Below are 24,749 nucleotides of genomic sequence, written 5' to 3'. Positions count from 1 at the left end.
CGCGGCTCGGCTCGGCTCGGCTCGGCGCGGCCGCAGCCGGGCCGGGGCCCCTGCGGGAGCTGCCGGCGGCCTGGGGCTGCCGCTGCCTTTCGGGGTAGTTACTACACGTCGCTTAAGCAGTATCAGACGCTGCTGCCAAACGCAGAGGGCCTGCTGTTCAGCTTCCCGGCGCTGTAACGCGGCGAGGTACTATAATGCTTCCCCCCCGCCTTTTTTTCTCCTCTTTTTTAATTCTTTCCACGTTGTTTTGGACGAGCTGGGCGGTGGAGGAAGGCTTTCGCGCTTCCCCGGGAGGCAGCGGGGACGGGAGCAGCGGCGCGGGCTGCTCCTGTTATTTTGGGTGTCCTCCGACTTCCAGGGAAGCTGCCGAGAGAATTTGTTTCCATCAGAAGTCGGGCGTGGAGGCAGACGGTCACGGCAGTGACTGATACCTTTCCGACAGGGCCGGGAGGGACAGGGCGGCGCGAGATTGATGGTGCCGCCGCCGGTGACCGCCGAAAGCAAACTGGCGGCGGGGCTCTGCCCGGCAGCCACCGAGAACCAGTAACTGATGCCAAAATCCGCTCGTCCTCAGCAAGGACTGCGCCCCGAGTGCCGAGGACGGTGCAAAACCCGTCCCTGAAAGCCTCGCGCGAGCGGGGAGGGCCGGCGGCCCGGGAAACGGGGCGACCGTCGCGGCGGCACTGCTCCTTCGGGATCACCGCGCCGAGAAACGCCCGCAGAAGGAGCGGGCGGAATCGAAGCCCCGGGAGGAAACGGGCGGCTGACGAGCCAGAAGGGCCTTTTGGGGGCTGGAAGCGCGAACGGGAGCACGCCGGGGGCGCCGCGGGGACGGCGGGCTGCCCCCGCTGCCCCGAGCCCCAGGGCAGAGCCCGGCGGCGGACGGCGCTGCCGGGGCTCGCGAGCGTTTCCCCCTCTCGTTTCGCGCTCTCCGCTGCGGCGGCGTGGCAGAGAGGCAGCCGGCGGGAGCGCGCCGGCGGGGAGAGGCTGCCCGCAGCGCTTTCCGTTTTAACACCCCTCTCTGCCCCGGATTAGCGGCGAGGCCGGTTGCTCGGGTAATCCCGCCGCAGCGGGTGCGGGCTGTGCGTGCCGGTGCGTGGCTCGCGCGTGCCAGACGGCTGCCTTTCCTGAGGATTTGGCGTGCTTTCTGCTTTGAAGACAAGACCAAAGGGATCTGGGACCCGAACGCGCCCGTTTCCCTCCCGTGACGGTCAGGGTGCGCCGGTAAAGCTGGAGCCCCCCAAACGCCGTTTCACCTCCAGGGTTTCTTGCTCCTGCTGCAGCTTTTTCCTGTGGCGGTGGCTGCTGTCGCTCTCCTCCTCGGCGTCCCGCGTGCTTCCCGAGGGAGAGCCGGTACCTCGCCGTGCGGCCGGGCCGCGGAAGGTACCGTGCGGGCGCCTGGCCGTGCCCGCGCGCCCTCCGGAGCCGGAGGGGCTCGCTCGGTGACGGGAGCTCTGGAAAGGCGATTGCTGCGAAACCTCATTCTCAGCCCCTTCGCTCGCGCGGAACGGGGAAAAAAAACCCAAATTCAAAGCCAGCCTCTCTTGCACAGCGACAGTGCCTGGCCGGTCCCCCGCCCCGAGCCGTCCCGGTGGCGCTCGGATGACTTCCAGCCTGGCCGCCGAGCCGAGCCGCGGGCAGCCTGCTCGAGTTAATCAGCCCGGAGGCGCTTATCCCGGCCAAGCCGATTAAGCGGCGGCGGCCGGGGCGCGCTCGGCTCCCGAACGGCACGAGGCGCGGCGGGGCGTCCGGCGGTCGGGCACCCGCGTGGGAGCGGGTTTCGCCCCGTGCCGGCTGCGGGGCGGATCTGTGCTGCCAGCCCTGCCTCTTCCAGAGGCGGCTCCGTGCAGCCCCTCGCCCGGCGGGTGGGCGCGCGCCGGGGAGGCCGCCGTCCCCGCAGCCCCTCTGCCGCCGCTTCTCGCGCCGGGACCATCCCGCGGCGCTTCCTTTTTTGGTGCTTTTTCCACCGCGCCGCCGAGCTTTACGGCGAGGGCCCGGCATTCGGGCTCCATCCCTGGTTCGCGGGGCAGCTATTTATATCTGCTGGCACGGGGCCCAAAACCGCCGGCCGCCAACGGAGAGCAGCCTCCGGAGCCGTCCGCCCCCGGGAGCGGGGGGCAAAGCCGCTCGCTCGCGTTAACGCGTGCTCCTGAACGAGCCCCGCGCCGGCCCCGCGGCCGCCCGCCTCTGCTGCCGCGGGGGCTTTGCACCCGCCGGGCTGCCGTGCGCCGGGCAGGCTCGCGCGCGGCAGCTCCCATCCCGGGTTTTGCAGCGTCAGGTGAGGCTTTGCCGGCGCCCACCGGGTTATTTCTCTTTATTTATTTTATTTTTCTTGGTTTTTTTCCTTTTTTTGTTTTGTTTTTATATTTCACATGTCATTTTTGCCCTGCTGATTCGGAGCAGCGATGTTCGGGGAACAACGCCTTGGACGTTATCTGCGCGGGTCTAATTTTAAACAGCCGCCTCGCTGAGTTGTGGGAGCGACACGCAGGAAAACGAGATAAATCTTTATTCCGAGGTGCTGGATCTGGGCCGTGCGTTTCGGGATTTTTTTTTTTTCTCTCCTATTCGGCTCTGTGGCAACTTGTCAACCTAGAAATTAAAAATAAACCGGTGCCGCAGGAGGGAAGAGCGATAGCGCCTCGTCGCGGGAGCCGCGGCCGGGTTGGGGCCGGCGCTCGGGGAGCGCGGTGGCGCCCGGGACCCGGCGGGCCGAGCTCGCGCGGGGACCCGACGCAGCGGGATTCGCGCCGCCGCCGCCTTCCCTTTTGTCGCTAACGGGCTTCTCCTTCGTTCCAGGCTTCAGGAGCCGGCTTTGCCCCGCGCCCGGCGGACGGAGCGACGCGGCATCGATCCATCCGGCGCCGGATCCTGCGCCCGCCTCCTGGTAAGCGGCTCCGGGCTCCCGTTTGGGCCGGGGGTGCCGTTTCCTTAGCGCGGGTGGTGCCGGCGCTGTTGCCTCGCGGTGATTAATCCGAGGTGGCGGTGGCGGGGGGGGGGGATATCTCTGCGACAAGGGCGCCGGGTCTCGGCGCACTGCGGGGGCTGACGGCGCGCTGTGTTCGCAGCCCCCATGGCGCGGCCCCGGCGGCGGGGACGAGGCCGGCGCCCGCACCGTGCCGTCCCGCGTCCCCGGCAGCTCGCTTGCCCGGCAGCCCCTCTGCCGTGACGCCCCCGGCCCCGCCATGGAGGAGCCCTGCGGCGCGGCGCCCGACGGCCTCCCCGAGGAGGCGCGGGAGCCGCGGGCGAAGCTCGGCCTCTCCGGCCGCAAGCTCTCGCTGCAGGAGCGCCCGCAGCCCGCCCGCTCGCCCGCCGGCGCCGAGGCCGCCCCCGAGCGCTTCATCTACCCGTCGCTGCCCTACTCGCCGGTGACGTCCCCGCACGCCTCCCCGCGGCTGCCCCGCCGGCCCACGGTGGAGTCCAACCGCGTCTCCATCACCGGCTTGCAGGTGAGGGCTTGGGGGGGGGGAGGTTTCTCCGGCTTCCCCGCGGGCTTTTCTCTCGAGCAGCATTGCTTTTAGCTTGTTTTATCTATCTATCTATCTATCTATCTATCTATTTATTTATTTTGCACGATGTTTAATTCTTCTGGGGATCGTCTTTGCAGCAGGGTGTTCTGCAAGCTCCGAAGGGCGTTCGGCCCGAGCAGCGGAGGGTTTTGGGGGACGGTCGGCCTGGAGATGGGTCGCTCGCTGCCGGGGCAGTGCGAAGCTCGCCGGCCGCAGCTTGCTTTGGCCCGTTACTTCCCTCCCGCCGCCGCGCTTCGCGCTGCCGTTCCGCCCCCGCGGACGGCGTTGCCTGCCGTGACTTTAACGCTGCTCGTTAGCTATCTGCGGACGTGCGGAAGGGCGGTCGTTTACCGCTAATGAAGTCAAACCCTTCCGGCTCCAGCCAGGCTTGTTCCTCGCTGTCCCGCCAGGCGCTTGTCCGCGGAGCGGAGCGGCGTGTTCGTGGTTTGCGGGGAAAGTTTTGCCCGTGATTTAACGGGCTCCAGCGTCACCGTTTGCCCCCAGTGGGGCCGCTGACGCTCCCGGCCCTCGCTGCGCTGTGGACGGCTCCTGCCTGGGCGTGAAAGCAAGCAAACGCGTCAGTGATGGGTTTTGCGGCTCGCGCCCGACTCGCCCCTTGCTCCCTTCGCAGGACTGCGTGCAGCTCAACCAGTACAAGCTCAAGGACGAGATCGGAAAGGTGAATGTTCCCCTGCTTCGGTGCCGGACGGGGATGCGGGGCGCAGGCGCCGTTGGGGTGCTCCTGCCCCGCTGCAGCAAGCCCCACGGTGCTTTCAGGCTCCCTAGGGTCGGGCCCGTTGTAATTATTATTGTTTTTGGTTCCCTTCCACCCTCCCTTGAGCGAAACGGGGTATTCGAGCCCTTTCCCCCTTGTCCCCTCCGGTCCTGGAGGAGCCCCGCGCCCACGGCTCGCATCTCTCCCCGCAGGGCTCCTACGGCGTCGTGAAGCTGGCCTACAACGAGGACGACAACACCTACTATGTGAGTGCTGCCGGCGCCAGGCCCCGAGCCCCGCGGTCGGCGCCGGTGGGCGCCAGTGGGCCCCTGCGAGCCGGCCTCACTGGCTCCTGGGCTGTCTTGCAGGCAATGAAGGTCCTCTCCAAGAAGAAGCTGATGAGACAAGCGGGCTTCCCCCGTAAGTGGGGGCGGGAGGCCGGGGCACGTCCGCTTTGATATCTTTTCCCCCTTTTCCTGCCTGAAATCAGACCTGTTCTCGCTCCTGTTGCCTCCCGAGGAGGGTTTGGGTGCTCGAGTGCCAGAGCGGGGCTCCTCGGGCCTTTCCCAGCCCCCGGCATGGAGGTGGTTGCTTTTAGTACCCTGCTGCTTCGTTACCTCTTGTGCCAGTGGCAGAAAAACCCCTCTTTGCCCTTTCCCGCAGGCCGCCCGCCTCCCCGCGGCGCCAAGGCCGCCTCCGAAGGCTGCGTGCAACCCAAAGGGCCCATCGAGCAGGTCTACCAAGAGATTGCTATCCTGAAGAAGCTAGACCACCCCAACGTGGTGAAGCTGGTGGAGGTGAGCGGCGGTTGGCCATCGCGGGGGAGCGACGTCTGTTTTCTTGAAATGGTCTTTTTTTCCCCTCCCTCCACCCGAAAGAGAACTTTGTTTTCCTCCCTGAAAGAGAACTGCAGAAATACTGCGATTCCTTTGAAGAAGCAGAAAAATTCAGATTAGTTTTGGGGAGGAAACGATGTCCCCAAGGTTTCTGCAGAAGGGAGAGAGACCACGGGTCGGCTCTGGGTAGCCTCCACGTTGCTTAGGGCTGGCGGGTACAAAGACCCTTGGAGGTCATTGGATATTGAATTTTGAAATTAAAATGCTGCTAGCCGGGTTTCTAAAGGCGAGTGACTGCAAGGGAGATGGCAGGCCGCGAAGCAGAGCCCTTGGCCGGGCTGTTAGAGAAACGGGGGAGCTTCCAGGACGCGGCTGGTGCCCGGGAGCCCTTGGGTACCCCAGGGCAGGTGGCACCACCTCCTCCTCTTCCTCTCCTTCCTCGTCCTCGCAGCCTGCCCTCATACAACGGGCAGCCTCCCTCCAGGCAGCTCTTGTCAACTGCTCGTTCCTGCCGTGTGCCTGAATAATTACAGCAGATGACGTGGGTCTGCACGTGCGAGGTGCTGGGTTTGCTCTGATTTCCTGCCATCCCACCTTCACCTGCCTACCTGAAGCCGTATCTTGGGACCCCGATTCACAGAGCTTCCGGGGGGGCTTGGGGCAGAACTGGGACAAATAAATCACGACGGCTCACCCGCAAGGCGGTCATTTCTTTTTCCTGCTTTCGTTCCATCCCGTTGTCTCTTGTTGCGGCAGGTGCTGGATGACCCCAGCGAGGACCACCTGTACATGGGTAAGCGAGCCGCCCCGGCCGGCGTCCCGGCGCCGCCGTCCGCGTTCGGATTGCGCTAAGCGGGGGGCAGGCAGTGCCTTCAGGGCCGAGGATTTTGGCGTGCTCCGAGCGCAGGTTTTATGTTGGTGGCACAGCCAAACCCTGGGGTTCGGTGTGCACCAGGGAGGGAGCCTGTTTCGCCTTGCTGACAGTGGGTAACTAGGAAGGCAGCTGGCAACATCCCCTTCAAAGTGCTGCTGGGAAAAGTGCAAAAAAAGCTTTTTTGGGCAAATAGTATTGTAAGGCACATAAGATCCTTTCGATGTCTGAGCTTACTTCATGTGTGGCTCTTCTAATTGAAGACAGAAGCATCCCAAATTGTGCATGCCTAGCATAAGATAGCATCTCCTTTTTTGTTAATGTATTATTTTCATAATTTAGTACTAAAAATATTTGCTTGTGTGCTGGGACTTGGCTGGGGGAAGCCCTAACCCACACGTAATCGCCTTCTCCTTTGCGTTTCAGTGTTTGAGCTGGTGAAGCAAGGGTAAGTATTGAATTCCAGACCCAGACCCGTTAAAGCGAGACAGGTTTGTACGCAGCAGGTCGCCATCCCCTGAAGCCAAATGCGGAGGTGCCAGGGAAGAGGCTGATGCCGGGTTTCCCGCCGGGGCTCGGGCAGCTTCTCCGCTGCCTGTTTCCACCGCGGCACGGCTGATGAACAGCGCAGGCGGTGACCGGTGGCTGCGGGTAGCTGCGTGCGGGGAATAGGCAGCGTGGTGCTTTGAGACGCTCTCGCATCTTGCGCCGCCACCCTCCGTGCCCCTAAACCTGCCCCCGGCTGCTCCCGGTGTTTTGGAGAGGGGAGGGGACGGCCGAGCCCTGCCTGCATGGGAACCCCCCAGGCGCGCTCGACGTGGCGGCTGCCTGCTGTTGTCCCCCGTCGCCGGGAACCCCCAAAGCCCTCGGACCTTGCGCGGCGCCTCCGGAGGCAACACGAGCTCCGCTCTCCCTCTGTCGCCTTTGCAGGCCTGTGATGGAAATCCCAACCTTGAAACCTCTCACCGAAGATAAGGCTCGCTTCTACTTTCAGGACCTCATCAAGGGCATTGAATACTGTGAGTGTCTGGGCACACAGCGTGGCGTTTGGCGGCGCGTTGCACGGCTTTGCAGCGGCGCCGTTGCAAGCTGTGGCTGTCGAGCTCCTCGGTGCTCCTGTGGTTGCAGTGCACTATCAGAAGATTATCCACCGGGACATTAAACCTTCCAACCTCCTCGTTGGGGAAGACGGGCACGTCAAGATCGCCGACTTCGGCGTGAGCAATGAGTTCAAGGGCGCTGACGCCCTCCTCACCAACACGGTGGGCACCCCGGCGTTCATGGCACCGGAGACGCTCTCGGAAACCAGGAAAATCTTCTCTGGGAAGGTATTTAATTGCGACGTGGGGATTTTTGTAATTACCTTCCTTGCACGTGCTTTGTCTCCTGTTCCCGGGCTGACTGTGCTTTCTTCTCCCCAAAGGCTTTGGATGTCTGGGCCATGGGAATCACGCTCTACTGCTTCGTGTTTGGGCAGGTAAGGGGCACTATTTTTCATTTTGTTCCCTGCAGACCCGCCGCGGATGTTCGCCCGGCTGCCCAGCCGCCCCCTTCCTTAACAGACGTTGTTGCTTTCTATGTTGCTCTTTGTTTTTGCCACTAGTGTCCTTTTATGGATGAAAGGATCCTGAGTTTACACAATAAAATCAAGACTCAAACCTTGGAGTTCCCAGACCAGTAAGTACACACACACACACCAAAAAAAAAAAAAAAGAAAAAAGAAGTCCAAAAAACCCCCAAAGCCCCCTCAGCCCTTCCTTTGAAGCTGCCGAGAGCTGTTTTCTCGGAGGCTGCCCCAGCGAGGCTGGCCCTGTTGGCCCTCTTGGCCCTGTTGTGGTTTTGCAAAACTCAGCCCGTGAGGCCTGCTCTCGGCCCTGGAAAACTCCCTTTGCGTTGGACACGAAGACGACGCCTGTTGGTTTGCCGTTGTCGAAGAAAGAGTAGTTTCAATTGCAGAAATATTTGAGCAAATTAATTCACCTTTTTACTCGCTGGCTCCTGGCCGGGGGCGGATTCGATGCCCATCCAGGCGGGAAGAGGCTTTGCTTCCGGGGCGCTCGGGGAGGGACGGGGAGCGGACGGGCGCCCTCCCCGCGACTCCTCTTCCCCCCTCTCCTTTCCCAAGGCCGGAAGTTACAGACTTCTTGAAGGATTTGATTACGCGGATGCTGGACAAAAACCCCGAATCGAGGATTTCGGTCCCAGAAATCAAGGTACTGGCGCGAAGCCCCGGTGTTAGCCGCGGCGTCCCGCCTCTCGGGTTCTCCTCGCTCGGCTTTTTCGGGAGTCGCTGCGATCCCTGCAGGCTAGGTGCTCCCTCCCTGCGTGGCCCGAGGCAGGTAAGTCCCGGTTCCTTTCCCCCCCTCCTGGACCTTCTCAGCTTTGGGACCTTTGGTGCCTACAGAAGCGCAAGGCTAAAGGAAAACCCCTGAGTACAGTATTTCCTCTGCTACCAGGAAAGTACTGTGCAACAGCCTTTCGCAGGAGATTTCTGGTCCTCCGCCCCTGCGGGACGCTGGAAGGGGCGAGAAGCTGAGAAAATGGAGATGAAGGTAGGGGGAAAGGATTGCGGGGGACTTGCTGAATCCTTTTGCGTTCCTCCTGTGACGGCCAAGGACTCCAGGTGTGTGGGTGAGGGCGGAGAGGGGCGTCCCGCCGCCTCCCGCCGACCGATCCCTCCCGGCCGAGGCTAGGGCTCGCTGCGCTCCCCCCGCTGCCGCCCGCGCGTCCGATCGGGAACGAGTCGCTGCTGCCTCGGGGAAAAGGGGGGGGGGGAGGTTCGGGGGGGGGGTTCGCTCACCCTCCTGGGGACCAGGGAGGGGTCCAGATGAGACCGGCGCTCAGCCGAAGCCCGGGAATCTCCCGCCAGTGTCCGGCGCCACCAGCTCGGCGAGGGCGTGCGCTCGTCGCTGCGTTTGTCTCATTTTAATTACGAAAAAGAGGAAATCGTCCCTGAACAGGCTGTGTTATTAATTGAAGTTACACCCCTGGGCGACCAAGAACGGTGCGGAGCTGCTGCCCACGGAGGACGAGAACTGCACGCTGGTCGAGGTGACGGAGGAGGAGGTGGAGAACTCGGTCAAGCACATCCCCAGCCTGGCCACCGTGGTGAGCACGAGGCCGCCCCGGCTTTCGCCCTCGCCCGCTGCGGCGACAGTCCTCCGGCCCCGGGGCTGCCAGGCCGGGGAGGGGGTGTTCAGAGCGGACGCGGAGCCAGTGCTGCTTCCCTGCCGTGTTTTTCCGGCGGTCGGCAGCTGGGAACCTCCGGAGTGGAGGTTCCCGTGGGTGCCTGCAAGCCCCCGTACCGTGAGGAACGGGGAGGCCCAGCCCCAGGGCCCTGCTGCGGTGCTGTCGGCCTCGGGCGACAGTGGTGAGCTTCCCAGCTTGTCAAATAAGTGTGTTTTGCTGCTTAAAACTGCGGCCGGAGCGGCGGTTTTTCTCCTTGCCCAGGTGGTTCTCGCTGCTCCCAGCAGCTCTGGTACCCAGGCGGGTGCAGGGCGGAGCGGGGACACCCGCAGCGCTCGCTCTGGTCCCAGAAATCTCACGCTGCCGTTGGAGCTTTGTAACTTTGCGTTTTGGGGCCAACGCTAGACAAACTGCCAATTTTCCGGGTTGGTTTTGGTAAACATTAAGGCAAAATGGTGTTCGTTCCTTCCCTTCTCCCCGTCCCTTTCCTGTGAACTCTTCTTTCAGGTAATCTCAAGCAACTGCAAAATTGCAGTTGCAGAATTCAGTAATTGGCAAAACCTGCTTCCTGTGGGAGAAAACCTGCCCACGCTTCCGTTTTGTTCTCCTTTCCACCTCTCGCATCCAACGTGACAGTCGTTTGCATGTTCGGCTGTTGCGTTTTGAGTTTTTGGATGAGGATGCAGGTTTTCTGTACGAAGCAGCTGGACAGTTGTAAACGTTCTCTTTATTTATTTGTTTTTTCCAAAAGGAAACTTTGCCGTGTTTGCAGTAGTTTCCTGAACTAGTTGGGCAGTAGCTCGAGATGCTCCTGCTGCCCTTGAAGGAAAGGGGCCTCGGGCGAGCAGCAGCCCCCCGGCAATCCCCAATCTGGTCTTGCAGATCCTGGTTAAAACGATGATCAGGAAGCGATCGTTTGGGAACCCCTTCGAGGGCAGCAAGCGAGAGGAGCGGTCGCTGTCTGCGCCCGGGAACCTGCTGACGTAAGTGCCTTCGTCTCGGCGCGGCCCCGGAGGGGCAGGGTTTGCCGCCGAGCAGCCTTTGCTGCGCGCGGGTCCGCGCTTCGCTGGGCACCGTCCCGAGCTCGGGACGGAAGGCGGTTTGGATGGATCGGTCCACGGAAACGGTCGTGGCGCTTTCTTGGCACGGCGATCCGGCATCGCCGGAGCCCGGAGTTGCTCTTCTCTCCCCGCGGTGCCCTGGGGACGCTCCTGGCGCTGGCCTCCCCGCCGTGGTGGAGCGCGGGCGGCTGCTCAGGCTGGATTTTTCTCTCCTTGCGCCGCAGGGAGGGAGGTTGGCAAAGGGCCTTTCCGCTCGAGGACAACGGCTGCTCCTCAGCCTCGTCCAGGGGCTGCTAACGGCTCAGATAAATGCAAATAAATAAGTGTATAGAGCAAATGAGCTCTCCCCAGCCTGCCGTCACCCTCCGTTTCTCGCAGAGCAGCGTATTCCTGCGCTGGGGCACTCGCTCCTAACAAGGCCTTATTTATAGGCTGGGAGTGAACTCGGAGTCCCGCTGAAGCCGGTGGTGACTGGTGAGATTCCTGTCTTTGCCGCTGCCAGGCCTCCCCCGGCGTTTCCGTGCTCGTGGCTGCACAGGGCAGCGACGGGCTGCAGTAGCTCCTTTTGCTGCCGGGCGGGTGGTTGGGTCAGCACCCAAACAGCCGGCGGGACGCGGCCGCTTCACTGGGGACCAGTCCTTCGTACAACATCGTGCTGCAAAAACAGGATCCAGGGTCCTTGCGGGTGAAACCAAACCCCTCCTCGGGCTGCACCGCAGCGTTGCTTGCTCTTTTTCTTTTCTTTTTTCTCTTTCTCTTTCCCCTCCGCCCCCCTGCCTGGGTTGCGTAAGGCTTTGCGGGCCGGATGCACCGGAGGCCGATGGCCTTCGCCGTCCTGGTGAATCAGCCTGTGTCGCTTCTCCGGGCTCGGGGTGAAGGCTGCAGTTTGGATTCTGTTTTCTGCCGTTGTCTTGCAAAGGGTTGAATGGAAATTTCTTGGATGATTTTTCTTTTTTCCCCTTCCTCCTCCCCCCAATGCCTTTAATTCCCCACAGTAATCAAAACACTCGCTGGGTCTCTTAATCCTGGGCCTGTGCGCCACGCCAGAAGCGACCCTTGCGGCGAGAGGCTACATGGCGCAGCTCCGAGCACTGCTGCTGGCCTCCGCTGCTTGCTCTTTTGCCTGCTAAGGAGCATGTTTATTTTATTAAAATGCTCCCCAAGTTGAATAGCATCAACTTAAGTGGCTCGGCTGCATAACGCATTGGATCCTGGTCTTCTCCACGGCCAAGGCTTTAGTCCATCCAAGCAACCAAATCCTCCCAAATCCCCTTGGAGAGTGGATTTATATGAGGTATTTTCCACCCGGATGTTCACTGGGTTAAATGCACGTCTCTGCAGGGGGATTGAACAAGACGTTAGGAAATACTAATGAAATTCCTTCTTCCGAGTTACTGAGCCAGGGTTGGGTGGTATCTTGGCCTCTGGAAGCTCGCCTTGCCCAGGGGTGCCTTGTCCTCAATACGTGTGACTCCTGGTACCGTCAGACTGTACCTACAACTTGCAGCCTGGGATTGCTTCCAAAATACACAAAACACACAATTGCCGTGTCAGAACGGCAATTTCTAGTGTTACTTTTCTGGAGAGGGATCATGATATTTACCAAGCTGAAGTTAGCCAGGTCCCTTTCAAAACGAATCCCTTCACCGCTTCCCACCCTCTCCCGTACCGCAGCCTCCACGTGATGCTCTTCCCTGGGCGTTAGCCCGGTCTCTGCAAGGTGGCATCGCTGCTTCTCGCCGGTGTTCCTGAATTACCCCGTGGTCATTACGATGCTGATTCCTCCCTGGTCTGTGCTGTCACGGCTATTTAGCGCTGCAGTGCCTGAAGGAACGGGCTTGTGATGGTGCTAGGGATTCCAGCAGAACTCCAGTTGGTGTTTGGTCCTTTTCCCTGCTCACAAAATGATGTGTTGGGAACCCAAATACAGCTTTCTGCTCCTCCTTACCCTAGCCCAAGAAAAGGATTGCTGGCAAGGAGACTAAAATGTTTTATTTCCTTCTAAAGCAGGAAGCAAGGCAGCGAGGACAACCTGAGGTGCAATGACCTGCCTAACGTGGGAGAGGAGGAAGTTCTTTCATGAGCAGCGACGTTGTGGTTCTGTTGAGCAACGCGGTCTGGGGCGCTTTCTGAAGCGTGCAGCCGAGGATGACGGCTATTAACAGAGCCTACACCGAACACAGCATGACGTGGCGCTATTTCCGTATAATGCTGGATGTAGAGCTTACATAGCAGCATGTTGTAAGACATCCGACTACAGTACTTGTCATAAACATTGAACATCTCCGATTGCTTGGACTGCTGACTTATCGCGGGAAGGGTGCTGGCGGAGACGCGAAAGGTGAGCTATGTTGAGCAGCAACAGTGCTTTGCAAAAAAAAAAAAAGCAGACAAACAGAATGCAGTTGAGACTGCTTTTACATGGTTTTAATGCCAAATAATTCACAGGGACTCTTGCCAGCGTCCTGGGGGGGGTTGTGTGCCCATCTTACACGCTGTATGGGCATACACAGAAGTGTGAAGCTTTTGCAAAGTGGCATACACAACAGTAAAACTACACTTATGCACTTTTGAGAGTTCACGACCTACTGGAAATGTTGTTGCATCTTTTCTTGTTGTTCTGTTTTTGTTTTAAATTGACACATTTTTAACTGCATGGGAACAAAGCAAAAAAAACCCCACTTCAGCTTTTTTAAGGATGCCTACCTTTGTGAGCCAACTTGTATTAAATAGCGTCTCTGGGACGTTCAGAAAGTAATGCTAGTTACAGTGTTTGAGGATGCCACTTTTCCTAAGGTCCTGATGTTGGTAAGACTAGAGATTCACAAGTTAAGTATTCAGTGTACAAAAGGAAAAGGTAGTTAAGGGCTTAAGTTCGGTCTGAACTTTTCTTTTGCTGCGGGCGTATAAGTGAAAGATGGTGTTTAGCTGAATGCCTGTTTTGAACAGCAGAGGAAGCACTAAAAAAAGTTTGTTTCTGAATCTTTTACTTGATCTAGATAGGTATATTGTTAAATATAAAATTCAGGGTAAAATCCTTCACTTCCATGTACATTACATGGTTTACTACAATTAAAAATAATACAATACTTACGCTATTTTTTAAGTGTAGACTTAGGGCTTGCTTAGAATTTAAGATCTTAACGAAATACTTAGATTAGCTAGTAATTTTGAAAGAAATTTTTCTTTTCCAAACTCTTAATTTAGATTTTTGGGGCCAATGCTATGTATTTTTTGCAAGTTTGTTACCAGTAGTTTGTGAATGCCTGTGGATCAAGGGCTTGTTAACTGAGCTTAGTAAATTAAGTGTATACCTAATACGTGGCGTGTTTCTTATGAAGAGCTCTTTCACCTTCAGTCAGATTACTCTGATTACCTTGTGGTGCTTGTAAAACCTCAGTAACACGTGGCAGGACGGACTCTGGCGTCTCGGCTCGCTTTCACAGGTTCTTTGCGCTTTGCGAGGGGCGGACTGTAGCGGAGCTGGCTGCGCGGCACGATGCGAGTGAGGAGAGGGGTCACGGTAAGCGCAGTTGTGGACGGAGGGAAGGAAAAGATTTGGCTTCTCAGTCCTGCTACTGCTGAGGTTGTCACCTTGAACGAGGCACGTAGAATGGCTTTGCACCTGTACGATGGGGACGAGTCGAATGTCCCAGCTTTGTGAGGGACTGGCAAGGCCCAAGATCCGAGTGTTTTCCGTAACGGTGAGATTTCTGCCTACCAGCTCTGGCCGCAGCTGCCCCGTTGTAGGCTTTTAGGAAGCGGCTTGTTACATTGCCATCCTCAATTTTGTGCACAGCAACAGAGCGCTGATGTTCTCAGTCCTGCTACAGTCAGCTCTGACCCACAACTCCTAGTCACGCCAGGCCTCTGTTAAAGCCTGGCCGGTGTTAAGAAGTGCGCAGGTGCCTGCACAAACTGGCCCTTGTTCAGGAGGGCCCCTGTATCTTTTGATCACATGAAGCAATGCTTCCCCTAGATTTCATTTTATTACCAAAAATTTGTACTGCTAGCCTTTCTCCAAAGCCAGTGACTACAGCTTCTGCAGAGGTTCATGGTTTAGGAGCAGCACTATGGAGTTTGAAGCCATGAGACGCACGATTTTCCTCCCAGTTTGGTCTGAGGCTATGCCAAAGCTCTGCATCTTCAGATAAAGGAAAACCAAACACGTAACAGATGTCAGCACTGCTACTGCTGCATATATCCCCCCACCCTAAACCTGCCCCCCCCCCCCCAAAGCAAGACCTTTTTATTGTGGAAATACTTGATTGAGAATGGTCAGTTTTGTTCTGTAGCCTTGTAAATGGCCTTGTTCTGGGGGGAAGAAAATCTGACTGCTTATAGCCATTGCAGAGTGATATGTGGCATGTCTTTTTGTTCAAAGTGAGTGTGCTGTAGAGATGCTTAGTGCTATATTATCTCCATTTTTGTGATTTGGCAAGTGCCTAGCAAGGTGGTTTAAACTTACCAAACAGGCTTGCTAGGTACAATGCAGCTTCTAAACAGACTAACCTATCCCAGGTCCTAGATGCCCAACCACATGGTGACTGGGCTTCAGCTATTAGTATGGATCAGTGTCTTAAGGCCAAAGTAGTGGGCTCGGTTCATGAGCATCCTAAAGCTCAGCACTTCCTTAAAACACACCTCAAAACGACCATCTGTTAGTGCCAGCTCCAGTAAAGCTGCAGCCAAATGCATGTTTCTGAATGAAATTTGATGTAGATTTCCTTGTTGATTAGTTCTATGAAAGTATAAACCTTGGATGTGCGAGAAAGATCTCTTATCTAAATGCATGACCTGTTAGAGAAGCTGTACTGTATATACAAATCTGCTCAGTTCTGTATCTGCTGTTTAGTAGTGAAGCTAGTTTTTTTTTCTTATAGTGAAGATTTTGCTTGTGCCTTGGAACTGAGTTACAGCTTGATTTTCCCCAATTCCCTTACTTTTAAGTAAGCCCAGTGCTGACTATGGTTACTGCTGGGTCCTAAGCCTTTTTTTGGCTCTGAAAGCACATGGGAAAGTGCTAAAGGGAAAACAGGCCTCTTGTCTCGAGTAGTTTTTCTTGGTGGACCCCCTAGTCTCTATCAGGCAATTGATCTATTTCTAAGGTCCTGAAACTATTGCAGGTTTTTATACTGTTTTGTTTAATGACCAAGGCTTGTGTTTCATTCCTACCCCTTTATTATGCATTTAACTTTATCAGGTGTATCAAGTTTAAATACTGTGTATTTATCACTTTTAAATTATATTACCTAAGGAAAAAAGTGTTTTCCACACAGCTGTTCAAGCTTCTCTGTACAAGTTGAAATAAACAACATGCAACCAAACCCCGAGTTAGTGTATCAAGTGGAGCCATTATCTTATTTTACCAGTCTTTATCAAACTATAGGAGTTTGCTTTCTGGAAGGGGGTGTGGGGGTAGCTGACAGCACCTTCCACTGCTGCTGTAAGCTGGTGTGTTACTGTTATTGGGGAATCACAGCCTAGGAAGCAACCACAATGGCTCTAGCCATAGCAAAATTGAAATCGAGACAGTCGCACTCGCATTCTAGAGAGCTCGCTCTTGGAAAAGCGCTGTTTTGAGTTGTTACTCTCACCTTAGTGCTCAGCAACCTGGGGCAGATGGTATCAAGATAAAGAACGAAATAAAACTGCTCCAGGGTACTAGGTACTGCTGCAGCATCTCCCCTAGTGCTGCTGGAAAACAGTAGCAAAATGCCAGTCAAGATGACTGAGGTCTGTAATAGCTCCCAGAGCTCTGTAATACTGGAAAAGATTCAGAGAAAGGAAGAACTGTTCTTTGCAAGTCAGTGCTCTCACTGGAGAAGCTCAGGGTCACCTGAAGACAGCAGTCAACAGATGCACTTAAGGCAAACTGAGCAAGCACATTAAACAGCCAGATAGAGGGTCTGGAGGTGAAAAGTCCCTCAGTACCAAGAGATGGAAGGGATGCCAGGGAATGTACTAACCTTTGGCTAAGACAGTGCTGGCCCCCAGTTTCCCTTGGGTAGAGCTTTAACTCACAGGAACGTCTTCCAATACAACAGACACAGATAAAGTGAACTGCCTGTCCTGCAAACGGACACAACCTTTGGACACGTCAGCCAGGAGAACAGGCGGAGCAGATGCCTTAGGTGTCACACAGCGCTGTTGCTGAGAGTCAAGAGGCAAAGCTGAATGCAGCACTGGCGTCGATAGCTCACTAGTAAGAGTTTCTGCCTGTATAAAGTGAAGGTAGTTAACTGGCTCTAATCCTTATGGGGAAGAAAAGAAACTTGCAGGCCTCCAAGATAGCTCATAGAGGGTAGTACTTTACTTTAAAATTGACTTTCATTTTTAATAGTAACATAAAAATGGTCAAACTAGGGAGGAAAAAATTGTAACGAGTAAGCCAGTCACCTAAAGCCCTTCACTGTCATAGCACAATAAAAATGGACACTACTACATCTCAGTTTGTGGCCACTGGAGCCTGAAAACACAATCAAATGGTGCAGTCTTAGCTAAACATCCTGATCTTAACAGTGAGGAAAAGTGATTTCATAACAGCAAGGCGCTCCTCTCCTAAGGCTAGGCCACACCCAGCAGGGGCGACATACCAGGGGCCAAGGAAGAATCTGTATCTGTTAAGGGCTTCACAGCTTTCTGGTACCAGGGAACTCGGAGAAAAGAGGATTGTTGAAATGACTGTGACAGAGCAGTCCCTGGCCCAGGCTTAGCTTGTGCAGAGGCCTGGCACAAAAGCACATCCTCCACATGTGCTTTGCTCAATTACCCTGGAAAGACAGCAGACAGAAAGCAGGTTCAGTTCCTCTTTTTGGGTGTAGGCTCTGGCCAGCAAAGGTGATGAGCAGTGAATAGGATCTGTTGTTCCCTTTCCTCTTCCCAGAAAAGGGGGAGGGTGTCTTCTAGCAGGTTCAGAGTAACATTCACAGCAGCAGTTCACATTCAGCAGTTGGTGCTGCAGCAGCAGGAGGTTAGGAGTTTGTTCCATATGTCTCACTGCCACCCTGTAAGAATTAGAGATTAGTTCTCTGCTAGAAACTGTGCCTAAGCAGCCTCAAAGCCTGTTTTACCTGGAGAGACCTGGCTTAGATAGACTGCCAGAAAACTGGTGTCTTCCCCCCACATACACCCTTCTCTCACCTAAAACCTCTCTGTACAGGGAATCTGCTCTCGTGCAGTTGGGCTCAGACCTTACATCGCCAATTCCAAAAGGCCTTTTGATTCACTGTCTCCCACTACCCATGGGATTGCAGGGCAGAGCTCTATCCTCAGCCCCAGCCAAACACCTCCACAAGGGGCAAGGAGGCCAAAATCCCTCTCCTGCCCAAAAGGATCATTTAGCTCCTTAAGGGAGGAGCCAGAGAATACCAGCACGTCATGGCTTTTTTTTAGGGCAGCATGAGCCCCTGCAAAGACCAAGCAGGAAGGATTTGATGGGGACAGAATAGTTGTCTACAGTATGCAGGAGAAAACTGCCAAGAACTGCAACCCAGAAGAGGGGTTCAGTGGGAGTGTGACAAGTTCTTGTGAACATACACTTCCCTCTTCAGGAGTGGTTACCAGGGAGACGAGACTATTTCTTTCTAGTGCTTTTCCCCTCCTCAGTTTGAGGTAGAAATGAGCTCCTCTGAGGAAGACAAAATTTCCTCAGAGCTGAGGTACAAACTCCATGTTTGCTGTCAACTTCACACATCCTGTTTCAGAGAATTCCTCCTGAGTTAGAGGAGCAAGCAAATTTGACTTCACTCTGCCTTCATGCTGCTTACCAGTTCATAATCCTCCACGTATTTGTATTTCTTCTCTCGATAGAAATATCTCTTCTTCATGCAATACAGGACAACAATGTCACATAGAACGGTTGCCTAAGTTTAAAAATAATGTTAAGAGAAAGAGCCTAACATGTAGTGATCCTCAGAACTGAGGCACCAGTTCAGAATTCAGTCCAAGTGCAGACAATGTCACTTACCACACCAAACAGCGCTAAGCCCGAGCCAATGTTAATCATTGTAGGAATTATGTCAAATTTTCCTGCCTAGAAGATAGTTAGAGGTGAATGGGTATTTTTTTAGCATCTCTGAAAGCCCTTAACCCAAGACCACTAGGAATCGAGCTGCCCTACCTTTCCAAACACTATGATATCAAAGCGGATGCCATAAGCTTTGGCAAGTGTCCGTGATTCAGTGCCATTCTGATCCCTGTAGTATTTTGCAAACCTGAAGAAAAGGTGGGTCAAAGCTTAGCTGGGAATTTCAAGGTTGCTTAAGTGAGCCTCATGCAATACCCAGGTGTGTCTCCCATCCCAGGAGAATGGGCTCAATATGTATACTTCCAGAGTCAAGCCACAAATGATGGAGATTACATGCCAGCGAGCACATTTAAGGAAAAAGCCCAGAACAGGCTAGCTTAAGACAGCCACTAGCATCAGCCAAGTCAGGAGACTTCTGAAGTGTAGGAGGGGAACAAGTTAGCTTTAGCAGGGAAGGGGAAGGACAGAGGGGAGAAAAGCAGCTACACATTAGCCTCGGCTTTCTCGGACAGGGGCAGGCTTGAGGCTGCAGGAGTGCAGGCAGCCACGAGAGGGCAGGGCCAGGAGCAGGCAGCGAGGCGGCAGCAGCACCGCAGTCAAAGGCAGCTCCTTGACCTGCACAAGGTGACTCTCAGGCAAATGATGGGGAAAAGGGAACAGAACAAATAAGTGAGATCAGACTTACTCCGTCATATGGTTGACTAAGCCAGGAGGAAGCAGAGAAAAGAGTGGAAGAAGAGAAGAGTGATTGGTATGGGGCTGCAGAATTAGCAAGAGCACCTCAGAGCCTGCACCAGCCAGGCTACCACCTCCTCCAGCTCCTCCCGCCTGTCTGAGCACAGCACCACTCTCACAGCCTCAGCATGCCGACACCCACACCTGCAGACCTGACACCTACCAAACACACCCTTGTCCTGTCAGCTTTCTCGTGACAGCAGTCTCCCACCACATCCTGAAATAATCCACCTTGGTTCATGTTTAAAGGAGGGATTGTGCAGACCCAAGATCACAGCCCTGGATGGCAGTAAAATCTCACAAGTTCCACCAAAAGACATTCCCTGTGCTAACTGAGAGTCTGTTATTTTAGAAACATGCATAGCCCTGCACCTTTCCTCCTCACAAGGAGGACTGTGACTAGTTCGTATTATTACAGCTCTGAGCCTCTGATGCAGCGAAGTACCCGGCTCTGCACTCACTGTTTTACTGGAGGTGCTGTAACTATCCGTACTGGGCAGAGCTTATATTGTGGTGCTGTATGCCTACAGGATACTCCTAGTGCAGATCTGGTCTTCAACTGACAGACCCACTTTCTATAGTGGTTAGTGGAGAGTTTTTTCCTTTTTTTTTTTTTTTTTTTTTAACCTACGGAGGAAGGCCCCTCACTCTCCCACCCTTACGCATTCCGCCCTCAAGGACTGCCCTATCAGTACAGCTCGAAACGATCAGTTCTCACACTGAGATGCCACAGGAGGCCGACCTGACAGCGACTAGGTGCTGATGCAAGTATGACTCAGGCAATCTGATGCAATCGGTGGAACTTCACTGACCTCCCCCTCTGCTGTTACTTATACACAGTGAGGACCTGACATGCTTTAAGTTTTACAGTATCAAAGAAACTCCCCAAGTAATATACCTCCAAGGTGAGGACCTGATCAGGTCAGAAAAGGGCAGGCAGCCTATATCACTGTCCTAGTGGTAGACTGAGCCACTTTCCACAGTCACATTACCTGAAGTTGTATCCAGGTGACACAGTGTGTGCAGAGTCCTTGCTGTCAAGGCGACGGAAGGAGTACCTAGGCACACAGTGGGAAGCAGCTCTGTCAAGGTTGCAGTCCCAGTTGATCTGCAGCCCCATGACTCCACCCTGCAGAGCAGAAGAGAGGAGAGCAGAACGTGAGCAGGAGAGTCCAAGTGTCTGGCTGGTCAGCCTAGCAGAAGGTTGCCTGCTGACTAGGATGCCAATTTACCAGCTAATGTCATGGGCCCAGTCAAATGCTCTTCCTCCATACCACAGGAAGTCTTTACTTTGCACTTATCCCCATCCAAATCAGCCAATGCCAAACATTTGAAGTAGAACTTACTCCAGCCCTTCAGCCAGAACTGCTCTCCCTCTATGTACTGTGGCTAATGCCACCAGGCACAGGGGACCACCACCTACCGCTCCTCTTCTACACAGCAAAGCCCTGAAAGAAGAATCTGCCAAATACCTCCACAGCCATTTCTTGGAAGTTCTGCCCCGCAGCTTCAACTATTTTCCCTAAACGAAAGATAGGGCAGAAGGGATCTGTCTGGGAGTCATAGATGCAGTTCTTGAGGTAGGTGGAGTTGATAGTGGGGAGGATGTTTCGCCTACAAGGGAACAGAGAGAGCGAGCGAGCGAGCTGTCACAGCTTCTTCCTACTTCTCTAGCTCCCCTTGACTTGATGAGCCCAGATAGTGCTGTGCCTCACACACTACTTACTTGCTGAAGTTGAACTTAGGATACCAAATGTTGTTCTTCACTAGAATGGTAAAGTTCTCAGCTTCTTGTAGGAATGCTGGCCTGCAAAACAACAAGGAGGTAGGAAACTTTCACTCCTGTCTTCACAAACTACGTGACACTGCAGCAATATCCCAGTGTGGACAGTTACTCTCCCAACTGAAGAGGCATTTGTCCAGTACTCATGCTCTGTACAGATATAGAACAGGATACTCTAAGCTCCAGGGAAGCTGGATGACAAACTAGCCAGGCTTTAATCCTATGCTTACTAAAGTGACTGCAGAGGCAAACTTTTTAACACCATGTAGCTCTGAATCACAGGTAATAGCTCTGCTAGGCAGTCCTTACTGCACAGCCATGGCTAGTGAACAGGCATCACTCAGCACCAGTGAAGATGAAGTTTGATTCAACTGCTCAGTGTTACTCATCTGGCCTGATGAAACTGTCTCCCACCATGTTAGTGACTCACATATCTCACCTAGCTGTGCCCATAGCTGGCTTCAAAAATCATGACCCACTGTGACTGCTCCTTCTCACAGGCAGTGAGAGCTCTTGTTTTTTCCCCCCACTCCCACACTTTTCCCCCTTGTGGCCCTGCTTAGTTTATCTATCACAATATCTACAGGGTATTCCATGATCACCTCTTCAGCTTTTCCCAGTTGGAGCCCATAGGGAAAAATATCAGTTGTAGCCTACCTGGCTGTTTACTACTGGCCTCTTCTTAGGAGGGCCAAGGCAGAGTACGAAGACAGGGCACTCACTTGGGTATATAAGAGTCATTCTCCACAGGGCACCATGCAAAGATCTCACAGGAACTGATGCTGCTGTTATATAATACACACTCCCCAGTCTGAATGCCTGGAAAGACATGAAAATGGAGGCACTAACAAGCAAAAAACAAAGAGGCAGTATTTGCCCTGTCATGTCTCCTCACTGCATGCAGTGAGAGCAATCTGCTCAGAGGTAAAAGTGTCACTACTCAAGCCCCTCATTATCTTCCAGTGCAATTTGTTGCATGAGTTCAGAAAGAGAGGCATTGAGTTCTGTTCTGACTCAAATTGTCTATTACGCACGTGAAATACCGCTTCATGGACTTGAGGTCCTGAAAAAGCCCTCCACTATTTGCTAACTCACCAAGCACTCATCTGTCCAGCATCTACCCAACTCAGCAGGAATCTAAGCCCATCTGCTCTCCCCTAGAAGAAAGATCTGGGGCCCCTTTTAAATTCTGAGATGAGGGAGCAAGCGGACTCAAATGAAACACAACTGCCTTCACAGAAGGGAAAGCATAGCCCAGAGATAGCACAACACTGACTGAAAGGAGCTCCTGCAGCAGGCTTCCTACCATTGCTGTGGGTGCCAACGTATCCTGGAGTACAGTCCTCCTTTGTTGTGCATATTGTTTTATCATCTGGAAGCTGGAGAAGAACAATAATTACCCTAAACTGAAAAAAAACCAAAAAAACCCAAACCTCTTTCCCCACACATGCTCACTCACACAGATCGAGTAGATCCTTCTACAGCCAAGCACATCTTGTACCTACCTCAGGGCAGCGGCCTTGCGTCTGGTTCAGTGTGAGTATCACATTTGTCATGACAAACACAGTGTTTTCTCTCTGAACATGCAAAAGAAGAAGGAAATTTAAGAGTGATAATTTGCAAAAAATAATCAAAGTCCTGCCCTGACTGCCTTTGTTGACAGAGCCCTGACAAGCGGACTTGCTTTGGACAGCGTAGGTTTAACACCAAAGGAGCAGGTTCCCACTGTATCACCTGATACACTGATGCCAGCACCTTTGGGCAGAGGAAGGGGTGGGACTAGTAACCCCTTCTGTTCTCCTCTTTGGCCAAAGCTTCCTTATTAACACTGTGAAAGCAGAGATCATAGAGCTTCAGGAGCATCACAAGGCAGCAGCAGAAACAAGACCCAGCTGCAAGCTTGAGCCAAACACCCAATATATCTTAAAAACAAACAAAAAAAACTTTCCCAATATATCTATCAGAAATTTGACCAGTTTTGGTTTGTTTCTGCAGGGAGCACCACCTCCATTACTTTCAGATCCTTATGGTTGGAGATCTGTTGTTTGTTTTTGCAGCACTTATATCTGAATGCAATCATTCGGCCAAAACACGGCTAAACCTGTCACTTGTTTCTGCACCACATCTCACGCGGACAGAGTGAACCGTGACTGGCAGCCTGGCCGTGCCTGCAAACGCTGAAGGCCACGTATTGTCTGTTCCACATAGATTCCCATAGAGACAACGTCAATCAGTAACTTAGAGCAACACTTCCTGTTCAGTTCCGCATCGAGTGACTTGCAGATTATTCCTACAGTTTCTGCCAGCAAGTTAACATTGAGCTGTTTGCTTTAGAGAGAAGTAGGAGAGAGGACATGCGGTTACTGTCACAGCTTTTTTCCCTGAAGCCTGCAATACTATCTCCCCTACACACACTCTCTCCTTGAAACAAGTTTCCCTTGGGAACTGCAAGATGCTCAGCCTGATCTGGGACAAAGCAAAGCTACTTCATTTGCTTTATCTTCTTGTATAAGGACCACACTGGAGCAGAAGCTGCTCCTGACCTCAGCAGACTTGGGCAAAGCAGTGGACTTTTGTTAGAAAACCCTCCTTCCGCACATGAAGGGGATTCATACCTGAGGAGGGATGACATAGTCAGCTACATCCCAGATCCTGGCTCCCAAGCCGGATGTGTTTGTCAGAGTTACTCCTTTCACCTTTGTGGTTATAGAACTGACCACAGAATCTGTTTCCTGGTAGCCCTTCTCCCACAGAAAGACCCAGCTGCAAGAGAAGAATTACAAGGGAAAAAAAAAACAAGAAACGAAAAACATAAGCTATCCAGGTGGTAAGAATTTCTCCTTTTTCCCCTTGTCACTTAAAAGGGCCAGTCCAGATAGTTTCACACTGTTTTCCTATGAAAGTGTCACAGGACCAGCAATCTCCCTGCTGATTTTTTCAGAGGGGTTTGGTACTGTTGATCTTCTTCCAACACTTCTTTCTTTTTTCCCCCTGAGGGTTTATAGTCCCAGCTTCTACAATACTGAGAGAGACCAAACTTTTGTAGGAGGAGAGAAATTTAGTTCTGATACTTCTCAAGAAAAACACACAAATACCTAAGAACTCAAAGAGAAAGCAAACACAGAGCCCAAGTCTGGAGTTTTAAATTTGATTTTAGGCCTAACTGGAAGCGGTTCATGTCTGGGTTCAGTCCCACAACTGCGCATGTCTCCTTTTCTTATACATTTAATGAATGAGAGGTAAGAGAAAAAGACAACACTCGACATAAACATTTCCTCCCAGCAAGAGGAGAGGAGCAAAGAGGTGAGAAAGCAATTCTGAACTCCCAGCATGACCAGTTATTGACCTTCCTAACTACATGGCTTAAAGTTAAATAATAAGCAGAATTTGGAGGTTTCAACTGACATTTAGTGTAAAAGCTGTACAATTGCATCCTTTGCTGCCAGTGAAAGATTGATCTTTTTAGAAAGCATCTCAGGACAAGCGGAAATTAAGTTTAAATGTATAGCTTGCACAGATGTTTCATACTTTAACTAGATCAGCCCACAGGGAGAAGCCAGTAAAGGAGAAGGATGTTATACGCAGCAAAGACTTTGTTACCACGAGCAGCACCAACTTTCTCCTTGTTCACAGCGTTGGGACCGCAGGGGTAACTCCACCAGTACTAACCGGCAGCCTCTTTCGATCCCAAACGTCATGAATAAACAACAAGCTGTCCCACCGCTCGGTGGTCAGCTCTTTCTTCATGAAGTTACGAAAACATTTTTTGGATATTACAGGCTTTTTTTGGGGGGGGGGGGTTGGTTGGGTTTTTTCAATTAAAACTTCCTCCTGTACCCACTTTTACCCTTCTCACACTGACGACTTTTGACTTGATTTGAGGCAGCACCTCCGAGGAGGTCCCCGAGCCTGGCGTCCCCGATGACGCTGGCGCAGGCAGCACCTCCGAGGGGGTCCCCGAGCCTGGCGTCCCCGATGACGCCGGCGCAGGCAGCACCTCCGAGGGGGTCCCCGAGCCTGGCGT

At 53.8% G+C, this 24,749-nt stretch overlaps 2 protein-coding genes across 12 annotated transcripts in view; one reads left to right on the top strand and one right to left on the bottom strand.

The window, feature by feature from the left end:
* The first annotated feature begins 89 nt into the window (after window positions 1-89).
* On the top strand, window positions 90-15,505 carry CAMKK2 (calcium/calmodulin dependent protein kinase kinase 2). 10 transcript variants are annotated; one of them, XM_085321078.1, is made up of 18 exons: window positions 90-186; window positions 2,800-2,887; window positions 3,069-3,449; window positions 4,141-4,188; window positions 4,437-4,490; window positions 4,593-4,644; window positions 4,888-5,021; window positions 5,817-5,853; window positions 6,358-6,379; window positions 6,862-6,950; window positions 7,060-7,259; window positions 7,355-7,408; window positions 7,535-7,608; window positions 8,057-8,270; window positions 8,388-8,483; window positions 8,911-9,039; window positions 10,000-10,100; window positions 12,186-15,505. In XM_085321078.1, exons 3-18 carry the CDS (start codon window positions 3,186-3,188, stop codon window positions 12,259-12,261), a joined length of 1,644 nt encoding a protein of 547 aa, XP_085177204.1. In that variant the 5' UTR covers window positions 90-186; window positions 2,800-2,887; window positions 3,069-3,185; the 3' UTR covers window positions 12,262-15,505. The 10 variants fall into 10 exon arrangements, with proteins under 10 accessions (XP_085177204.1, XP_085177213.1, XP_085177212.1 ...); XM_085321087.1 differs by having other exon boundaries at window positions 128-186; window positions 3,140-3,449; XM_085321086.1 differs by lacking the exon at window positions 90-186 and adding an exon at window positions 2,391-2,518 and having other exon boundaries at window positions 3,140-3,449.
* A 968-nt stretch (window positions 15,506-16,473) lies between these two features.
* P2RX4 (purinergic receptor P2X 4) overlaps window positions 16,474-24,749 on the bottom strand; it is a 9,072-nt gene continuing 796 nt past the window's right edge. Inside the window, exons 2-12 of one of the 2 annotated variants that reach the window (XM_085321089.1) lie at window positions 23,341-23,488; window positions 22,231-22,302; window positions 22,032-22,104; window positions 21,448-21,544; window positions 20,669-20,749; window positions 20,415-20,556; window positions 19,935-20,071; window positions 18,301-18,394; window positions 18,148-18,213; window positions 17,948-18,043; window positions 17,066-17,185 (exon numbers count right to left, since the gene is read on the bottom strand). In XM_085321089.1, the coding sequence (XP_085177215.1) occupies window positions 17,153-17,185; window positions 17,948-18,043; window positions 18,148-18,213; window positions 18,301-18,394; window positions 19,935-20,071; window positions 20,415-20,556; window positions 20,669-20,749; window positions 21,448-21,544; window positions 22,032-22,104; window positions 22,231-22,302; window positions 23,341-23,488 (1,039 nt within the window). In that variant the 3' untranslated portion in view covers window positions 17,066-17,152. Of the gene's footprint in view, window positions 17,186-17,947; window positions 18,044-18,147; window positions 18,214-18,300; window positions 18,395-19,934; window positions 20,072-20,414; window positions 20,557-20,668; window positions 20,750-21,447; window positions 21,545-22,031; window positions 22,105-22,230; window positions 22,303-23,340; window positions 23,489-24,749 lie in introns of both variants that reach the window. The other variant, XM_085321088.1, reaches the window with a different exon arrangement.

This window comes from Rhea americana, unplaced genomic scaffold (assembly GCF_003343005.1).
Source record: "Rhea americana isolate MKP2758 unplaced genomic scaffold, rheAme1 scaffold_68, whole genome shotgun sequence".
Taxonomy (NCBI): domain Eukaryota; kingdom Metazoa; phylum Chordata; class Aves; order Rheiformes; family Rheidae; genus Rhea; species Rhea americana.
This window is presented reverse-complemented; position numbering and strand designations above follow the sequence as displayed.